Consider the following 20,093-nt stretch of genomic DNA (forward strand, 5'->3'; position numbering starts at 1 on the left):
GGTTTTGGCTCACAATCACTGACCAAAACATTGACGTGTGAATGAGGCTTTATTGTGGAGTCCTGAGATGTAGACACATTGACCACTACCAGGTTCCGTTGATTGCGGATGTTTCCACCTTGAGTTCCTTGTATTACTGAATATCTACAATACTATCTATATTTGCTATTAACTCCTGTTTTTGTGATCTGCAAACCACGGATCTACAAAATGCGGATGCAGTCTGTGTGCCATTTTATTGCAGACTCAACTTCAATTAGTCTGCACTTTGCAGAGAAGTATAGGACATGCTCTATCTATTGCGTAATGGACATACGGATGCGGAAAGCACATGGAAGCATGTATTCAAAGTACTATCTCCTCTGATATCTCATATTATTACCTCCAGTAATTGTATTTTACATGGATTTGTAGGATTTTACATCTTCTCATCTTTCCGTTCAGGTTCCTACAATATAGGATCTGCTCAGTGGATATCTTCTATATAAGATCCTTCTCCTGATTGACGCATCAAGGATGGATAGGGACAGGGACAAGATGGCGGAGAGTATAATAAATCTCACCCTAGAGATCCTCTTCCGGCTTACTGGAGAGGTGAGAGATTCTGATGATGTCAAATTACCTCATCTTATCAATGTTACTAACAGATGGACATGACTGGAGAGGTGAGGGACTCTGGAAATGTATGGAGTGATATTTATTACTGTGTCTCTCCATAATCAGGACTACACAGTAGTGAAGAAGACCTCTAGTGGGCGCTGTAAGGCCCTTGTGTCTGAAGGATGGGGAAGAACCCTGAGCGCAATCATGGGGCCTCAACCTCACCCCCTGATACATGAGGAAATCAATACAGAGAAGATCCTGGAACTCACCAACAAGATGATTGAGCTGCTGACTGGAGAGGTGACACTGCTGGGAATGCTGGGAAATTAAACAGTAATGTTATGAAGGGATCTGGGTGATGACTGTATCATTGTGTTGTCAGGTTCCTATAAGGTGTCAGGATGTCACCGTCTATTTCTCCATGGAGGAGTGGGAGTTTTTGGAAGGACACAAAGATCTGTACAAGGACGTCATGATGGAGCATCACGAGCTGCTTACATCACCAGGTAACGTATTCAAAATATCAAATTTTATTATATACCATGATTACACTATAGACACTATAAAACCCATACGGGACAGCTTATGCAGGAGAGAATATTGAACCAATGTGTGTCCCCCAATTACACTAAACTGGTAAGGACACAACTGCAATAACATCAAATTATAACCATCGTGGTTAAGTAACAAACACTGCCCAAATCCTACACCCACCCTGCATCCATCAATAACACTCCATCTCACAATGCCTAACTGTGTAATAGAGACCAGTGCCTGCACCCCCGGCCAGGAGTGCTAACAACAAGTCCACAACACAATATTACTCCTGAGCAGCCTAATATCATACACATGCATGGACACAACTGTGGGGATACCAACCAGCGATCAGGAGACACACTACCCTGACGTACGTTTCGCCATTGCTTCCTCTTGGGGGTGCAGGCACTGGTCTCTATTACATAGTTAGGCATTGTGCCCTCTGAGATGGAGTGTTATTCATGGATGCTGGGTGGGTGTAGGATTCGGTCAGTGTTTGTTACTATTTGATGTTATTGCCTTTGTGTCCTTACCAGTTCAGTGTAATTGGGGGACACACATTGGTTCCATATTCTCTCCTTCATAATCTGTCCCTTATGGGTTTTATCTTGTCTATTGTGTAATCATGGTATATAATAAAATTTGATATTTTGAATATGTGTGCTCTTTAATTGATGTTTGTTGTTGCATTATCACACATTATTGGCGGCAATTTGTTTAATGTTGGAGTTGCTTACATCACCAGGTAATAGACAGTATTGCTGTGAATTCTAAGACCTAGGAATAAATAGGCTTAACAAGGCTTTTTTGCATAAAATGTTTACTAAACTATGATAAAACATATATACAAAAGATAACATACAGAGTAAAGTACCTGTCACCAAAGCTGCGGACAAATGACCCAGCTCTCCATCAACCAGATTCCAACATGGCACCACGTCCATACCCATATGATACAAAGGGAAGTGGTAGTAGCAAGACACATCTTACCCTGATGATGTATTTAATGGATCTAACCTCTTTGTTGGATGCTAGATTTTTTTTATACCTTCCCGGCCTCTCCTAAAGGTCTTCAGTGTGCAGTACACATGTACTGTTACATCACACCTCAGGAAGCGGCCAGGTACCTGGTACAACTTACCAGCTACATTACAAGAAATTAAAGGGAAAAGAACCACTGAAATACCTTGCTACATACTCACATGACTAAATACACACAGCATCTCATTATTTGTATGTATAGATTGTCAATACTGAATTTGTATAGAATCTTTAATTAGATATGTAATATAATCTGTTCAGCAGCTATACATTCACCCGTTGGGCCAAAATGCTATTTCATGTGTGGAAATTCTCACATAATAATAATCTACAGCATAAACTGACATGAGGTGTGGATATAAAATCTACAACTTATCAATTTATGGTCAGTCCACTATGAATTTCATTCTTTATAATGCATTGGGTGAAATCCATGTTCTGTGTGCAGTGGAGAATCTGCAGCATACCATGTAGAATTTGGTGTGGAAATGTTGAGGATTTACTGTGGATTTCACCCCCTGCATTGCAAGGTGAAATCCACAGCAGATATCCTCTACATAATTTGACATTCTGCAGATTTAAAATCTGGATGTCAGGTCAAATTCCAGAGCTTTCTTCATAGAGAGTGCCTATTTCTTCATAGTTTGTTGTCAGGAAAGTTTTGAGACTGAAGAACCAGCGGCTCTTAGACTTATATAAAGTTCCTGTGTGCTAACAGAATACAGAACGTGGAGACATATACACAAATAGGAGGAGGAGGATGGAAGGTCAAAGCTATGAATGTCAGGATTGGTAGTCACTAGGTTCTAGTAGAAAGAGACCTAGATAATAGATCATTATTAACACATAACAATCTTCACGGCAAGCATGAAGAACAAATATCACCTTCCAAATTAGAGATCATTGGGGAAGATTTATCAAGGCCGTCTAAAAGAAAAACTGTCATTCTTCATGAGCAGAATAGGAAATGAAATCGATGTTGTAATTGGTTGCCATGGGTAACAAAAACAGTTTTTATGTTAGACAGTTTCTTCGGTCAATGAGACCCAAAGGGAGATTTAAGATGGTGTGAGCTGTGTGGGTCTTGATCCCCTGCACTCCTGGAGGATGTGCCTAATTTATGGCGAAGTGCAGTCATGCAGCCATGTTCAGTTGCTAGGCAGACATAGGCCTTCATCACTGCTGCTCTAGTTCCTGCACCACGGGGACCTTTTTATTCTCATGTTATTGTCCTGCCATACATTGATAAGTACTTTTGTTTTCCTGGCTCCTATTCTTGTGTGTATCTATTGATTACAATGTTAGATCCTTACCATGGCTTGGTTCCTGGCCATGCTTCCATCTTGTCCTTCGCTCCTTTACTGACTCCTCTGCTATTGCATTAGTGCTGCTGCTAATCCATAATTATTCTGGAAGCTGTGGCCTGGAGGTCATCCTGCAACAGAGTTCATATGGTTCCTCCACATAGGGGGTTAGGAGTGACTACCAGGTCATCCCTTAGGCTCCCCATCTCATTCTTGGCAGCCCCAATGGATTACGGCTTAAAGAATACAAATTTCTGGTATTTGACCATAAGAGAATCCATCGGACTCGATGCCTCATATAAGGCCAGAATAGCATAAACATTAACCCCATTAAACCATGTTTCTCCAAGGTCACATAGAGGAAATCCCAGTGTACTCGATCAAATGCCTTATCAGCGATGGAGTGGCTTACCGCCGAGCAGAGCAGACGGCTTCTCCGGCACCTCTCCTCATCCAGATAATATCGAAAGCCATCTGGCTAATCCTTTCCCACCAGCAGGCTCAGTCTAGCCCCAGTTGAACTCCTCTCCTTGTTATCTGTGTGGGGACCCCTCTCTTGTCTGTCCGGGCCCTTCAGGTCGGGTCTTTGGATTGGGGATTGGGGCCTGGTCTGGCCTACAAGTCCCTGGCCTCGATTTCATTTCGGGCTTCAGCGGTTTCCCCCTCCGGACACCCAGCATGCCCTTGTATGATGGTTGGGTAGATTTACCCTCCATGACCCTGGAGTGTGTTTCACACTTTCTTTTGTAGCTCTTCAGGAGCTATTTCCATAGGATTCTACTGTTTTTGTATTGTTTCTGTATTTACTTGGTTTACGTTGTCCACCCATTTTCCTTTCTCATGACTACTGTTCAAGTGGTCACGTGGAATGTCCATGGATTGAATTCTCTAGCAAAGAGGTCCAGGGTCTTTCAACACCTTACGCACGGACGTTGCAATCCTCCAAGAGAGTCACTTCAAAGTAGGTAAAATTCCTGCACTCACACCACTTATAAGATTAGAGGAGTCTCTATTGCCTTCAAAAAATCGGTCCCCTTTACGTTGTCATCCAGCTTATCTAATCCAGAGGGCAGACTTCTGTTTTTGAAAGGCACAATCGCCAACACGATAGTCTCCATTGCGGGCTTATATGGCCCGAACAGCAATCAAGCTCACTGGTTAGAGGGGGCTCTAAGACAATTCGACTCCTTCAAAGAAGGCATTTGCATAGTGGGCGGAGACTTCAATGTTGCTATAGAACCTCATTTAGATTCCTCTTCTCTTAAATCTCATTTGTCCTTACGAAAACTCAGATCCGTGAAATCGGCCCTCCAGTCACTGGGAGTAAGAGATGTTTGGCGCAGCCTATACCCATCACACCATGATTACACCTACTTCTCCACTCCCCACAACTCCTACCAAAGACTGGACTACAAATTCATCTCCACCCCTCACTTACACCTGGTGTCCAGAGCACGTATCGGGCAAATCACTGTTTCAGACCATGCTCCAGTCCTGGTCGGTCTAAAGATCCAGACACTCCCTAAGCGCACATACACCTGGAGGTTGAATGAACTTCTCCTCAATAATGAGCTCTTCAAACAGGATTTCAAAGGTCCTGACCACCTATTTTTCCGAAAACACGTCTGACTCTATTTCCCCAACAATACTTTGGGAGGCCCATACAACTGTGGTCCGAGGTGAATTTCTCTCCATAGGCACGTACGCTAAAACTTGCTGGACCATTGAAGTTGACTCCCTTATGTCAGATATTGCTAGGCTAGAGAGATCTCATAAACAATCATTGGCCTCTTCAACCCTAACCGATCTCACCTAATTGAGAGAGCAGTTAAAACAACTCCTCAACCTGAAGGCTGCAAAAGCGTACTTGTACTTCCAACATAGGGTCTACCAGCATGGCAACAAAGGCTCTAAAGTCATGGCCTTGCTAGCCAAACACAGACAGGACCAACTACAGATCAAGAAAATAATCTCTGAGTCGTGTTCCCCAGTCACAGACACGCAGGGTATCGCACAACAATTCCAGCGGTTCTATGCACTAAAGGCATAAGAACTAAGAACTAAAAGCCCAGCGCAAGCTAGACATAGTCACCTTCCTGGACCAACTGTCCCTCCCTTAGCTAACCGAGGCCCAACGATCCGACCTGGAGAAACAATTCACCTTAGAAGAACTTAAATGAGCCCTTTTGTTGTCCCCCAGGGAAAGAGTCCTGGCCCCGATGGCCTCCCCATACAGTGTTACAAATCCTTTTCGGAGATCTTTCTTCCCCAAATTTTGAACACCTTCGACTCGCTTACGGAAGGAACAGAGTTCCCGGCACAAACCCTAGCAGCACATGTAACAATTCTTCCAAAAGATGGTAAAGATCCCTCCCTCTGTAGCAGCTGCCCTATATCTCTCCTCAATGTGGACATAAAACTATACGCAAAATTACTGCCAAATCGACTGAACGCTATGCTTTCAAATCTAGTAAATCCCAAACAAGTGAGGTTTGTGAAGGGGAGAGAGGGTAAAGATTATACGCTACGGGTTCTGCAGTTGATCCAGTTTGCACAGTCTACTAAGACCCCCTTGGCTCTCTTATCCAGGGACGCTGAAAAAGCATTTGACCGAGTAAACTGGAGCTTCATGTCTCAAGCTTTGACTAAGTTTGGTCTCCCTCCACACTTCATCTCCCGTATAATGGCACTTTATTCTGCTCCTACAGCATCGGTACGAGTCAATGGTATTCTTTCTCTCCTCTTCCGAATATCCAACGGGACATGTCCAGGTTGCCATCTGTCTCCTTTACTTTTCGTCCTCATGATAGAGACTCTCATCCAACACATTAGGCAACACCCAGACATCTTAGATATAACGGTAAGAAACCAAGTTCACCTTACTGCAGCTTAAGCAGGCGATCTTCTAATTCTCAGAACTAATCCCGAGGTTTCTTTCCAGATACTACATGGCATTTTCTCCACATTCCAAAACCTCTCCAATTTTAAGATAAATCCTACAAAATCATCTGTGCTAAACATCTCTTGCCCTGGGGGGACAGTCGCTGGAGCTTCTGCTAGATCTCCCTTTCCGTGGTCCCACATCTCTATCACATATCTGGGTCTCTCCATCTCGGCCATCCCTGAGAACTGGTATTCACTCAACTATGCCCCACTACAGGCCCAAGTTTCAAGGATCATAGTTGGAAAATTTCTCGTGGATTGGTCAAGCTAACCTCCTCAAAATGATGGTCATCCCGAAGTTCCTCTATCTATTTTAAACATTACCTATCTATCTCCCCCGGTCCTTTTTCACGACCACCCGTAGGCATTTTTTCCAGTTCCTTTGGTGGAAAACCAGCCATAGAATAGCCTATAAAACTCTGACGAAACCTAAAGGGGCCGGGGGCATAGGGCTTGCTTACATAGAGATTCTCTACCAGGTAGTTCACCTGGCTAGGATGGTGGAATGGCACCAGGGGACTTCCCCTAAACTATATGTTCCCATAGAGAAAGTAGTCTTGGGCTTCCCACTCACCCAAGGTCCTTTGCTCACTCAAACTGGTAGATGACTGCCTTCTTCACTGAATGCTATCACCAGGGTGACCCTCCAGGTATGGGATACTCTTTGCGAAGTTACACCTATATGGTCATCCCCCTTCCCCATCACCTCTATCTGCCTTCCCCTACAAAAGAGCTTAAACGCAAAGAAAATTTGGAGATATACTAGTTGATGGCACTCTACTGGAGTTTCGGAAGTTGTGTGATCGATTTCCCTCAGTATCTATGACTCAGTTAACCTACAATCAGATTGCTCTGGTTTTCAGGACATTCCTGAAACTGGGCCCACTGCGCCTACGCTTCCCTATTCCTAAGCTTATCTCTAAGATATGCAGGGAACTGATTGCGCTTCCCCGGGACTCCTTGCTACCATAAATCAGGGCTTGGGAACAAGAATTAGGCCATACTCTTACCCCACAGGAAATCTCACAAATTTATAAATACAGCTGTGCCCCTCCAGATGCATTACACTGCAGGAGAGTAACTATAAACTGACGTGGCGATGGTATAAAGCTCCTGTCGTCCTACACAAGATCAATGCCTCCATCACAAACCTCTGCTGGTGCTGTCTTTCCCACACGGGCTCCTATGTTCACATCTGGTGGGACTGCTCTCTTATAAAAATATTTTCGCACAGAGTAGCTTATAGCTAAAGTCTGCCCAGAGGCCCCATCTCTGATCCCAAGATTTATTTTTCTTGGCCTCCCTCCAGTGTTCCTACCACGCTTCAATAGACAGCTTTGGGCCACACTAATAGTAGCTGTGAAAGCACTGATCCCCCTCCACTGGAGGGACACCACTGCCCCCTCGGTTTCCCAGTGGATTCACAAAGTGGCTCAAATTTCCCACATTGAGGAGCTCTGTTACATAGCTCTACTTAATCCCCCTAAGTTTCACAGAATCTGGAAATCATGGAGAGATTTTATGTCCACACTAACCCCCGACTATCTGTCATGATCTTAAATACAGGTCGGGGTTGCCCGTGGTGTCTGCGGCACAGACAGTTTCCTCAAGTAGCATTGTTAGGCGTTCTTCTGACATAAACGCTGTAGGTGGCCCCTGGACCTCTTCGCTGTCCTCGCACTTCCCTTGCAACCTCATACTCTGTGGTGGGACGGACACGGAATGTACTAGGTATTAGATATGTCATCTAACCCGGAAGACACAGAACGAGTTTATTGTTGGTCGGCGTCGGCCGTTAGTTAGTATGTTCTTTTGTCCTATTCAAAGTAATTTAAATACAGGATTCTGTCTGTATTATGTATGCCAAAAATTCCAAAGGACTCATGTAACATGTACTGTTTTATTCTCATGTACCATGTTCTTCTCTAAACTCAATAAAAAATAAATTTGCAACAAATGCCTTATCAGCGTCAAGAAACTGAAATACACTGGAGGCCCCTGTACAGCTAACAATTTGGATTAAAGTTGTACTGTCCAGTTTTCCCACCTGTCTGTTATTTGGGGCTCTAGGGTAACCTTCTAACCAGAATTTTTATAACTATAAAGTAAGTGTTTATCGCCTTAGAAAAGCTAAATCCACTATTCCAGTTCCATTTTTTTGTTTATTAGTAATACTATTCCTGCCATAATTCTGAATACCACTCATCTAGCTTTTAAAAGTAGCTAGATGACTGCCTTCTTCACTGAATGCTAGCAGAAACTATGTCCAGCAGGGCCAGCTTTGGTTTTTGGTAGTATCACCTCCCCGACTACTTTAGAGATTAGCTCTATTACCCCCTACACTATCTGTGGGTGTGTCATCTCAGGCAAACTCCTACACTGTCTTTGTGGAGGTGGAGCCTCAGGAGCACCCCACCTTCACTGTCTGTAGGGGTGGTAACTCAGGAGCACCTGAGAAACGGTCTCAGCAGTGTTGAGTGTGGTCTACCAGGGGAATTGATTCTGAGGGTCCACCCTTCATCTATACAATATTTGTTAAGGGGGTATTCCAGTTATACAGGATAGGGGATAACTATTAAATCATGGGGGTCCTACTGCAGAGACCTCCACTGATCACGAGAATGGAAATATTACCACAATATTAGCTTTGATCCGAATATATAAAAAAAGTCTATTTCCTGGCTGCTGAGAGCCTTTGTAGTGGTGTAGAACACTGTGCCTTGCAGTAACACGCATAGGGAGTCTGCTTTGGTAGTGAAATAATAATGTCTTTCAGTATGACTGTCTATGCAGATGACAATTGTCGCTCTTAGAATCACTGCACACTTCACTTATTTGGGCAGTCACAGGGCCAAAACTGATCAAATAACTCAAGTACAGTATGAACTCAGCCTTACAGCTCGATGTTAGCGCCAAGAAGAAGTGCACTCCTTTTACATCGTCACCAGCTGATTCCACATAGATGTCTGCAGAACCTGTTCTATTAAACGCGTATACAAGTAGAGCCCCCCCGGACAAAGTGGATAGGGTGTCAGCAGTAAGTTTGTGTTGACGTCACTGATTAATTTGCCCTTCCTCTGATCCATCAGAACAATAACCCCCAAAAAACGGATCCTGTCTGTGGAGCATACGCCTTCGCTCGGTCAGCATTTGCTCAATAATCCATCACTATTGCTAATGCCAAAAAAGAAACAGGAGTGGATCTAAAACAGAGATGACACGTGAATGGAATATTTACATGTCTTCTGTGTTTTGTACCCACTCCTGCTTTTGGCTACCAAATCATAAGCCAATTCTGATGGGACCATACAGGCCTTACAGCTGCTACACAGACAGGATCCGTTGTGCGTCTCATTTTTCCTTCCTTCAGACAGATCAGAAGAAAGGTCAAATAAATTATGTCAGCCAGGCCGAAAGGCAAAATAGTAGCCCGGTCATGAAGTGGGGAGGGTGGGAACAGCATGAGAAGTCCACAGAGTAGATCTATGACATGGTGGTGAGGTGGAAGCAGCATAAGGAGACCACAGAGTGGCCCAATGACAGAGTCTGGAGGTGGCGGCAGAGTGGCACGATGATGAAAGATTGTGGATGTGTCAGCAGCATGAGGAGGCCACAGACAGGCACGAAGACAAAGTGTGGAGGTGTCAGCAGCATGAGGAGGCACAGAGTAGCACAACGACGAGAGATTGTGGAGGTGGCAGCATCAGGAGGAGGCCACAGAGCGGCACGACGACGAGAGATTGTGGAGGTGCCAGCAGCATGAGAAGGCCACAGAGTGGCACAATGACAAAGTGTGGAGGTGGTGGAGGCAGCAGCAGCATCAGGAGGAGACCACAGAGTGGTCCAATGATAAAGTGTGGAGGTGGCAACAGCAGCAGCAGGATACCACAGAGTGGCAAGGTGACATAGTGTGGAGATGGCAGCAGCAGGAGGATACCACAGAGTGGCAAGGTGACATAGTGTGGAGATGGCAGTAGCAGAAACAGCATCAGGATACCACACAGTGGCAAGGTGACATAGTGTGAGGATGGCAGCAGCAGGATACCACAGAGTGGCAGAGTGATATAGTGTGGTGATGGCAGCAGGGTACAACAGAGTGGCAAGGTGACATAGTGTGGAGATGGCAGCAGCATCAGGATACCACAGAGTGGCAAGGTGACATAGTGTGGAGTAGACAGCAGCATCAGGATACCATAGACTGGCAAGGTGACATAGTGTTGAGATGGCAGCAGCAGCTGCATCAGGAGACCACAAAGTGACCCGGTGACAGAGTGGGGCGGTGGGTGGCAATACCAGTACCCGCTGACAAAGGTGGGTGAAAGAAGGAGCACTTGGCATCAGATGTATGGCATCAGGCGGTTAGTAGCTGAGGCAGGTATCCAGAAGAAACCGGTCTCTTTTGTCAAAGTGTTGGTGTGGCACTATGGATGATCTAGTCTTATGCATCAGGCATTGGTGGGTGGAAATCCTGGCTGATCCACGCCTGATTCATCTTGACAAAGGTCAGTCTCTGCACATTTGGTGGACAGGTGAGTTCTCCTTGGGGTAACTATGGCCCCCGCTGTACTACACACCCGCACTGATGCCACACTACTGGCCAGGCAGGACAGCTTTTCCAGGGCAAACTCTGCTACTTGCGGCCACAAATACAGTTTGGCTGCCCAGTAATCCAGCGGATCTTCAATGTGGGTTGTCAGGGTGCTGTCCAAGTATGCCATCACCACCTACTCCACCCACTATGCAGGTGAAGAAAGCTACTCATCAGCGACTGTAGACTCAGGCTGCTGCTGATGGAGCTGGTACTGCTCCTGCCACCCCACCCCTCCCCAGCAGCCATGGCAGTAGAACTTGAGTGCAGAGGGCCCCCCTAGTCAGACCTGTGAGAGGATGGTCATCTGTCTCGTCTTCCTTATTGCCCTGTAGCTCCTCTGGTCCGGTTCAGGAACCGCTTGACAACCAGATTAAACACATGTGCCATGCAGGGTGCATGGCTCCGCCCTCCTTGACGCAGCGCCAACACAATGTTCTTTCTGTTATAGGTCACCATGGTTCCAATTTTGATGATGAAGCCCCTACTGCACCCGGCTCCCAAGTGCGATCGGCTTCATCATCTTCCAGTACTGTCTGCACGTCACTGATGTCCTCATCAATGGTCTCTGGGTCAGGAGTGCTCACAACAACACCTCCCACGCCACTCTCCTCATCATTACTTGCCTGCCTAGCAGAGGAAGCAGCGGAGGTCTCCTCCAGATCTTGGCTGGGCAGTAGCTACTGACTGTGCTTTAGTAGCTCGTCCTCGCTGTATAGTGAAGCTGAGCCCACAGCATACAATACTTCTTTGGCTGAAGGAACAGCAAAGGACAGAGGCAGGTTGAGGACAGGTGAGGGCACAGGACCTGCTCCATAGCCATGCCAAATAAGGGTTGTGTCTGTCGAACCCACCGACTATTGGATGGTGGTGTCTGATGTCACTTGGGATGAAGTGGATGACAGAGTTAACAAATCAAGAACCGCTGGGTTGCTGGTCAAGACACGACCGCTAGATGACACCGGGAGCTCTAAAAGTGATGAAAATATTTTTCTTTCTGTACTAAAATAGGCCACTAAACGCTTTCAACACAAATAACTGCACCAGTGAAGTGCATATATTTTTTTCTTTCTGTACTGAAATAGGCCACTAAACGCTTTGAACATGTCACGTGCAGGGGATCCCGCGAAGGACCCCTGAGACATCAGGCGAGCAGGAACACCACAACAAAATTTCATGAAAGAAAACAAGCTCATGACAGAAACAGGGGCACTCAAAGTGCAAACAACGAACAAAGGGTAGGAACCCACTGCGCCACTGACTGGCAATACTCTGGAGGGGCGTGACTAAGCAATACCTGGTATTCACTAGAGCCTCAGATGGTGAGAATAGACTTTGGCCAAGGTAGTTGCCAGGGGCTACTCCAGAGCATAAACAGAGTCAGTGGCAGCTGGTCCAGACAGACCAGGAGATACCTACAAAGATACCAATAGTACAGACAGACAGGCATAGACATACCAGCAACAGGTAGAGCAGAGATGGAAGCAGTTATCTGCACTGCAAGCAAAGGGAGCAACTGGCTCCAGGCAGAGGTGCACACGGAAGGCGAAAGTGCATACACAAACACTGGAATTCCCCCTCCGGGGAAACCAGGGACACCCCTTCCGGAAGTACTGCAAGACTGACATGAACAAAACATCAGAAGCAGAAGCAACTGCCAGACAGGACACGGAACAGAACAGAATCAGATGCAGTTAAGCACTGCTAGGCTTACACATACTGAACGGGTAACAGAAAACATGACAAACGACATAAATGCAGAATCAGGTGAAACCACACCGAAGTGCGGACAGAATGACCCCTAGGATCAGCAGCAAGGTGACAACACCACACAAGTAACACATAGACGGAGTACAGGCAGAACTGAGCAGAGAACTGACCTACAGACAAAAGCACAAACACTGACCCCCAGCAACCAGCTCAGAGGAAGATAAGGTTGCCAAATGAGGGCACCTGGGAGGACACACCCCTGGAAACAACTAGTGATGAGCGGCAGGGGCAATATTCGAATTTGCGATATTTCACGAATATTTGGGCGTCATATATTTGAGAATTCGTGATCTCCAGTCATTATTTTCTTGATTGCAAAAATTGGCAATCGTAAAATTTGCGATACAAATTAGCGATAAGAAAATTCACGATCAACACTACTCCTAAAATCAAAGATATTGCAGCCTTCTCATTGGCCCACAAGCAAGAAGCAGGGAGGGATCATGGGTACTGATGAAAAAAAATCTAGAATATTCGCGATTATGAAGATATAGCACTATATTCTAGATATTCGCAAATTCTCAAAGTGCCAATATTCGCAAAAAAAAATCTCGATTAGAATATTCGCGATCAACACTAGAAACAACACAGTAGGATTAACCCTTCCAGATCAGGGAGAACAGAAACCTCAGAAGCCTGCAGTACAAAGCTTTGCCCATGGCAACCAGAAACACGGAACAAGAATACAGGAACAGAAATGCAGATACAGTCAAAGGGGTACACACGTACACGGGAAGGGTACACACTAGACACCGCAGCCAGCATGCAGCCCCTAGCAACCAGCCTCCACAGAAACCTGCAGCCAGTACGCAAGGGGACGTGCAGCCAGCCTACACGGCAACAAACGTCACGGTGAACGGCACCGAGACATAACACATATAACTGAAGAAGTGAACTGAGAATATATTTTTGTTTTTGTACTGAAATAGGCCAGCAAATGCTTTTACCAGAAATAACTGCACCAGTAAAGTGCGTATATATTTTTCTTTCTGTACTGAAATAGGCCACTAAAAGCTTTTGCCACAAATAACTGCACCAGTGAAGTGCGCACATATATTTTTCTTTCTGTACTGAAATAGGCCACTAAACGCTTTTACAAAAAATAAATGCACCAGTAAAGTGCGTATATATTTTTATTTTTGTACTGAAATAGGCCACTAAACGCTTTTACCAGAAAGAAATGCACCACTGAAGTGCGTATATATTTTTCTTTCTGTACTGAAATAGGCCAGTAAACGCTTTCAACACATATAACTGCAGAATAAAATTGAGAATATATTTTTCTTTTTGTACTGAAATAGGCCACTAAAAGCTTTTGCCACAAATAACTGCACCAGTCAAGTGCGCATATATTTTTCTTTTTGTACTGAAATAGGCCACTAAACGCTTTTACAAAAAATAAATGCACCAGTGAAGTGCGTATATATTTTTCTTTCTGTACTGAAATCGGCCACTAAATGCTTTCAACACACATAACTGCAAAAGTGAACTGAGAATATATTTTTCTTTTTGTACTAAAATAGGCCACTAAATGCTTTTACCAGAAAGAAATGCACCAGTGAATAGAGATGTCCCGAACTATTCGCCGGCGAACATAGCTTGTTTGCGTTCGCCGCGGCGGGCGAACATATTCGATGTTCGGTCCGCCCCCTATACATCATGATTGAGCAAACTTTGACCCTGTACCTCACAGTCAGCAGACACATTCCAGCCAATCAGCATACCCTCCCTCCCAGACCCTCCCACCTCCTATCAAAAAGCAAGGACAGCATCCATCTTAGATTCATTCTGAAGCTGCAGTGTCACAAATTTGACTAAGTTGTAATCGCAATGCGATTAATACAGGTTATATTAATCGCATTGCGATTTCAACTTAGAGCTGGGTTCCTAATGGCTGTATTGCTAGAATATAACGAAGATTGAGAATCTAGTGCTATATTCGTTATATTCGTCAATTCTAGCAATACAACCATTAGGAACTCAGATCTAAGTTGTAATCGCAATGCGATTAATACAGGTTATATTAATCACATTGCGAATTCAACTTACCACACTCTGCGTCAACTACGTAATTTGCCATGGATCCCCCTCCGGCATGCCACAGTCCAGGTGCTAGTCCCCTTAAAACAACTTTTCCATCACTATTGTGGCCAGAAAGAGTCCCTGTGGGTTTTACAATTCGCCTGTCTATTGAAGTCTATGGCGGATCACCGGTTCGCCCGTTCGCGAACATTTACGGAAACTCGCGTTCGCCGTTCGCGAACGGAAAATTTTATGTTCGCGACATCTCTACCAGTGAAGTGCGTATACATTTTTATTTTTGTACTGAAATAGGCCACTAAACGCTTTTACCAGAAAGAAATGCACCACTGAAGTGCGTATATATTTTTATTTCTGTACTGAAATAGGCCAGTAAACGCTTTCAACACATATAACTGCAGAATAAAATTGAGAATATATTTTTCTTTCTGTACGGAAATAGGCCACTAAATGCTTTTACCAGAAATAAATGCACCAGTGAAGTGCGTATTTATTTTTCTTTCTGTACTGAAATAGGCCACTAAGCGCTTTCAACAAATATAACTGCAGAATTAAACTGGAAATATATTTTTCTTTTTGTACTGAAATAGGCCACTAAATGCTTTTATCAGAAATAAATGCACCAGTGAAGTGCCTATATATTTTTCTTTCTGTACTGAAATAGGCCACTAAACGCTTTTGCCACATATAACTGCACCTGTGAAGTGCGTATATTTTTTTTCTTTCTGTACTGTAATAGGCCACTAAACGCTTTCAACACATATAACTGCAGAAGTGAACTGAGAATATATTTTTCTTTTTGTACTGAAATCGGCCACTAAACGCTTTTACCAGAAATAAATGCACCAGTAAAGTGCCTATATATTTTTCTTTCTGTACTGAAATAGGCCACTAAACACTTTTGCCACAAATAACTGCACCAGTAAAGTGCGTATATATTTTTCTTTCTGTACTGAAATAGGCCACTAAACGCTTTAAACGCATACAACTTCAGAATTGAACTGAGAATATATTTATCTTTTTGTACTGAAATAGGCCACTAAATGCTTTTACCAGAAATAAATGCGCCAGTGAAGTGCGTATATATTTTTCTTTCTGTACTGAAATAGGCCACTAAGCGCTTTTGCCTCATATAACTGCACCAGTGAAGTGCGTATATATTTTTCTTTCTGTACTGAAATAGGCCACTAAACGCTTTCAACACATATAACTGCAGAAGTGAACTGAGAATATATTTTTCTTTTTGTACTGAAATAGGCCAGTAAACGCTTTTACCAGAAATAACTGCATCAGTAAAGTGCGTATATATTTTTCTTTTTGTACTGAACTAGGCCACTAAACGCTTTCAACACATATAACTGCAGAAGTGAGCTAAGAATATATTTTTCTTTTTGTACTGAAATAGGCCATTAAATGCTTTCACCACAAATAACTTCAACAGTAAACTGCGGATATATTTTTCTTTTAGTAATGACATAAGTCACTAAACGCTTTCACCACAAATAACTGCAGAAGTGAACTGCGGATATATTTTTCTTTGTCCTCATATATAAGCCACTAAAGGCTTTTCAATATAGCACTTGCACCCCAAGAACAAATTTCTGCAATAACAGAGCTGTATAATGGATCCCCAAATAATCTTTACCTGCACTTGTAAATCGCTTTTCTAGCACTGTCCCTAGCGCCTTCTGACGTCTCTCCCTGCACTAAGATGCTGTTAAATAATTCTTCCCTATCCTTTCCCTGCACCTATAAATAGTTTTTTTCAGTTTCTCTGTTCGCAATGAGGTTTTTATTGCTGTCCCTAGCGCCTTCTCACATCTGTCCCTGCACTCAGAGCGCATGAAGCCGCCATTTTAGGAAAATTTGCATTTTGTTAGCACATTGCGCAAGGAAATTCACATTCGTTGCAAATCAAATTTTTCCTGAAATTCGGATCGAATTCCACTTCATCTGATTTGTTTCGCTCATCTCTAATTACCACCTCAGAGACCCCCAAAATGAACAGAGTGGCAATTCAGGCACTTGCATGTACAGTACATTTATTGCTAGATGCAAAGTCCTTATAATATAGTAGATAAATAATGATAACAGTACAAATAAACAAAACTACCATATCAGACATGTAAATAGTGCCACTATATACTGCTCATATAATATTGTGATATTTTCCATTAATGTGCTATCCCAGTTTTTGGTGGATACCAAATAGACTTATTAATTTCTTTTGGTCTGCAAAAAAAAAAAAAAGACATCCGTGTGCTCTCTGCATCCGTATGCCATTTCTATTGATGGAAGTAAAAAAAATTGCAGAATACACACGGAAGATATCTGTATTTTGTGGTTTGTGGACCGAAATACCGATACGATGAAGTGCATGATCCTTAGACAGTGATCAGATTTGTTTTCATTGTCACAATCAGTTGAATATTGGATTTTTCAACATGTCACACAATAAATATGCATTTTATATAGAAATGTTAAGTTTATATTATTTAACAGTAATCAAATTAAATTTATTCTTTTCAGATGACTGTACCAGAATCTCAGAAGGATATGTGACGTCTTCAGATTTTAAAACAGAGGATTATGCTATTACACAAAATACAAGTGAAGAACATGCCATAATCCCAGATGTACCCTCAGATCTTCTCAGCAAAGATTTATCGTGTGATTTTTTTAAATATGTCCAATCTTCTGATTTATCACAGACTGCAAAGGACCGGAAAAGCCACAAAATGGGTGTTGAACATCAAACAGAGGAGAAGCCATTTTCATGTTTGGAATGTGGAAAATGTTTTAAACATAAATCTGCTCTTGTTATACATCAGAGAATTCACACAGGGGAGAAGCCATATTCATGTCCAGAATGTGGGAAATGTTTTACAGATAAATCACATCTTCTTAGACATGAGAGGAGTCACACTGGGTCGAAACCATTTTCATGTTCAGAATGTGGGAAATATTTTAACCAGAAATCAGATCTAGTTAGGCATAGGAAAACTCACACAGGGGAGAAACCATTTTCGTGTCCAGAATGTGGGAAATGTTTTACTCACAAATCAACTCTTGTTTACCATCAAAGAACTCACAGAGGGGAAAAACCATTTTCATGTTCAGAATGTGGAAAATCTTTTACTTGCAAATCAAATCTTCTTAATCATCATAAAAACCATACAGGGGAGAAGCCATATTCATGTTCAGAATGTGGGAAATGTTTTACAGATAAATCACATCTTCTTAGACATGAGAGTAGTCACACAGGGGAAAAGCCATATTCATGTCCAGAGTGTGGGAAATATTTTAGCCAGAAATCAGATCTTGTTAGACATCAAATAACACACACAGGGAAAAAGCCATTTTCATGTTCAGAATGTGGAAAATGTTTTACAGAAAAATCAAATCTTATTATACATCAGAGAATTCACACAGGGGAGAAGCTATTTTCCTGCCCAGAATGTGAGAAATGCTTTACTCGTAAATCATATCTTGAAAAGCATTTAAAAATTCACACAGGAGAGAAGCCATATTCATGCTCAGAATGTGGGAAATGTTTTACAGATAAGTCGAATCTTGTTATTCATAAAAGAAGTCACACAGGAGAGAAACCGTATTCATGTACAGAGTGTGGAAAATATTTTATCCAGAAATCTGATCTTGTTAGACATCAGGTAACTCACACGGGGGAGAAGCCTTTTTCGTGTTCAGAATGTGGGAAATGTTTTACTCAGAAGTCAACCCTTGTTTGTCATCGAAGAACTCACACTGGAGAGAAGAGACTTTCTTGTTTAGAATGTGGAAAAAGTTTCACGGATAAATCATATCTTGTTATACATCAGAGAATTCACACAGGGGAGAAGCCATTTTCTTGTCCAGAATGTGGAAAGTGTTTTACAGATAAATCAAATCTTGTTACACATCAGAGAATTCACACAGGGGAAAAGCCATATTCATGCTCAGAATGTGGAAAATGCTTTACAGATAAATCATATCTTGCTACACATCAGAGAATTCACACAGGGGAGAAGCCATATTTATGCTCAGAATGTGGGAAATGTTTTACTGATAAATCAAATCTTGTTAAACATCAGAGGGGTCATAAAGGGGAGACATATTTTTGAGGGAATGTATGTGGAAAGTGTTTTAACTAAAAGCCAGTTCTTATTGCACATCAAAGATAAAATGTCCAGAAGGAAGGAAATGTTTCAGCGACAAATCACATTTTTAAAACTCAGGAAAGGAAGGCTATTTAAAGCACTACATCATGATTAAGGGTACGTTGATATCACTAGTAACCTGATCTGGCAGGCTGCTCTGGCAAAACAGAGTTCACCAGATCTGGCATTGCCCGATGCTGTTGTTCACTGCCGGACCCCATAGACTTTAATGGCATCTGGTGAGGATCTGCTTTAGCTTTAGCTATGAGTGCCAGGTTTCAGGTGGACAAAAACCATGACATGCAACATTTTTTGCCGGCTGGATCCCATTATAGTCTATGGGGTCCAGCAGTGAGCATCAGTATCTGGAAACGCCGGATCCAGAAACATCCCATCTGAGTTGACCAGATCTGGCATTCCCCGATGCTGTTGTTCACCGCCAGACCCCATAGACTATAATGGCATCTGGTGAGGATCTGGCCGCTTTAGCCATGAGTGCCAGGTTTCAGGTGAACAAAAACCATTGCATGCAGCATTTTTTTCCAGCTGGACCGCATTATAGTCTATTGGGTCCGGAACTGAGCATCAGTATCTGGAAATGCCGGATCCTGAGAACATCAGCAGGCTGTTCTTTGCTGGATCAGGTTACTTTCACATTTAGATATATAACAGCATCTCAAGACTTGTTACTCGTTAATAAACATTTGACATTTTTAAAACATATCCTTGTGATTGGACCTATTTTCTTTATCCTTTAGATTTAAAGATAACATCTTAGAACCTATGGAGTTAAGCGAGAGCTGATATAACTTGTGAGAGGAGGATTACCGTGGATCCTAGACTTTGTGGAATTTTCTAGGACATTTTCTGTTTTAGAAACGGATCCATTCATTTTGGCACATTAATATTAATCATATTATGCCGATGAGTCTCCTGTCCATCTCATAATTAGACTTGTCTGACAGTCCTGAACTCAGGATCTCTGCACATGAGCATCCCAATAAAGGACAGAGACATCGGTGGTGATGATAACTGGGTAGAGATTTGGAAGTATTTCTCTCTGGTAAGATAGAATTCTAGTAAGCACGACCTGAGAACTTGAAATAAGAC

The 20,093-nt window shown here is 43.0% G+C and overlaps 1 protein-coding gene across 7 annotated transcripts; it reads left to right on the plus strand.

Moving 5' to 3' along the window:
* The first annotated feature begins 589 nt into the window (after positions 1–589).
* On the plus strand, positions 590–19,690 carry LOC121004475 (gastrula zinc finger protein XlCGF26.1-like). 7 transcript variants are annotated; one of them, XM_040436715.1, is made up of 4 exons: positions 882–903; positions 986–1,109; positions 17,356–18,312; positions 18,733–19,690. In XM_040436715.1, exons 2-4 carry the CDS (start codon positions 1,025–1,027, stop codon positions 18,945–18,947), a joined length of 1,257 nt encoding a protein of 418 aa, XP_040292649.1. In that variant the 5' UTR covers positions 882–903; positions 986–1,024; the 3' UTR covers positions 18,948–19,690. The 7 variants fall into 7 exon arrangements, with proteins under 7 accessions (XP_040292646.1, XP_040292647.1, XP_040292649.1 ...); XM_040436714.1 differs by having other exon boundaries at positions 17,356–18,307; positions 18,644–19,690; XM_040436716.1 differs by having other exon boundaries at positions 17,356–18,303; positions 18,808–19,690.
* Positions 19,691–20,093: the final 403 nt, after the last annotated feature.

This window comes from Bufo bufo, chromosome 6 (genome assembly GCF_905171765.1).
Source record: "Bufo bufo chromosome 6, aBufBuf1.1, whole genome shotgun sequence".
NCBI lineage: Eukaryota > Metazoa > Chordata > Amphibia > Anura > Bufonidae > Bufo > Bufo bufo.

Coding starts and splice junctions, on each gene's coding strand:
- LOC121004475 (XM_040436712.1), top strand. CDS start 1,025: ATGGAGGAGTGGGAGTTTTTGGAAGGACACAAAGATCTGTACAAGGAC. Junction 1,110..17,355: donor CGAGCTGCTTACATCACCAG/GTAACGTATTCA, acceptor TATTCTTTTCAG/ATGACTGTACCAGAATCTCA.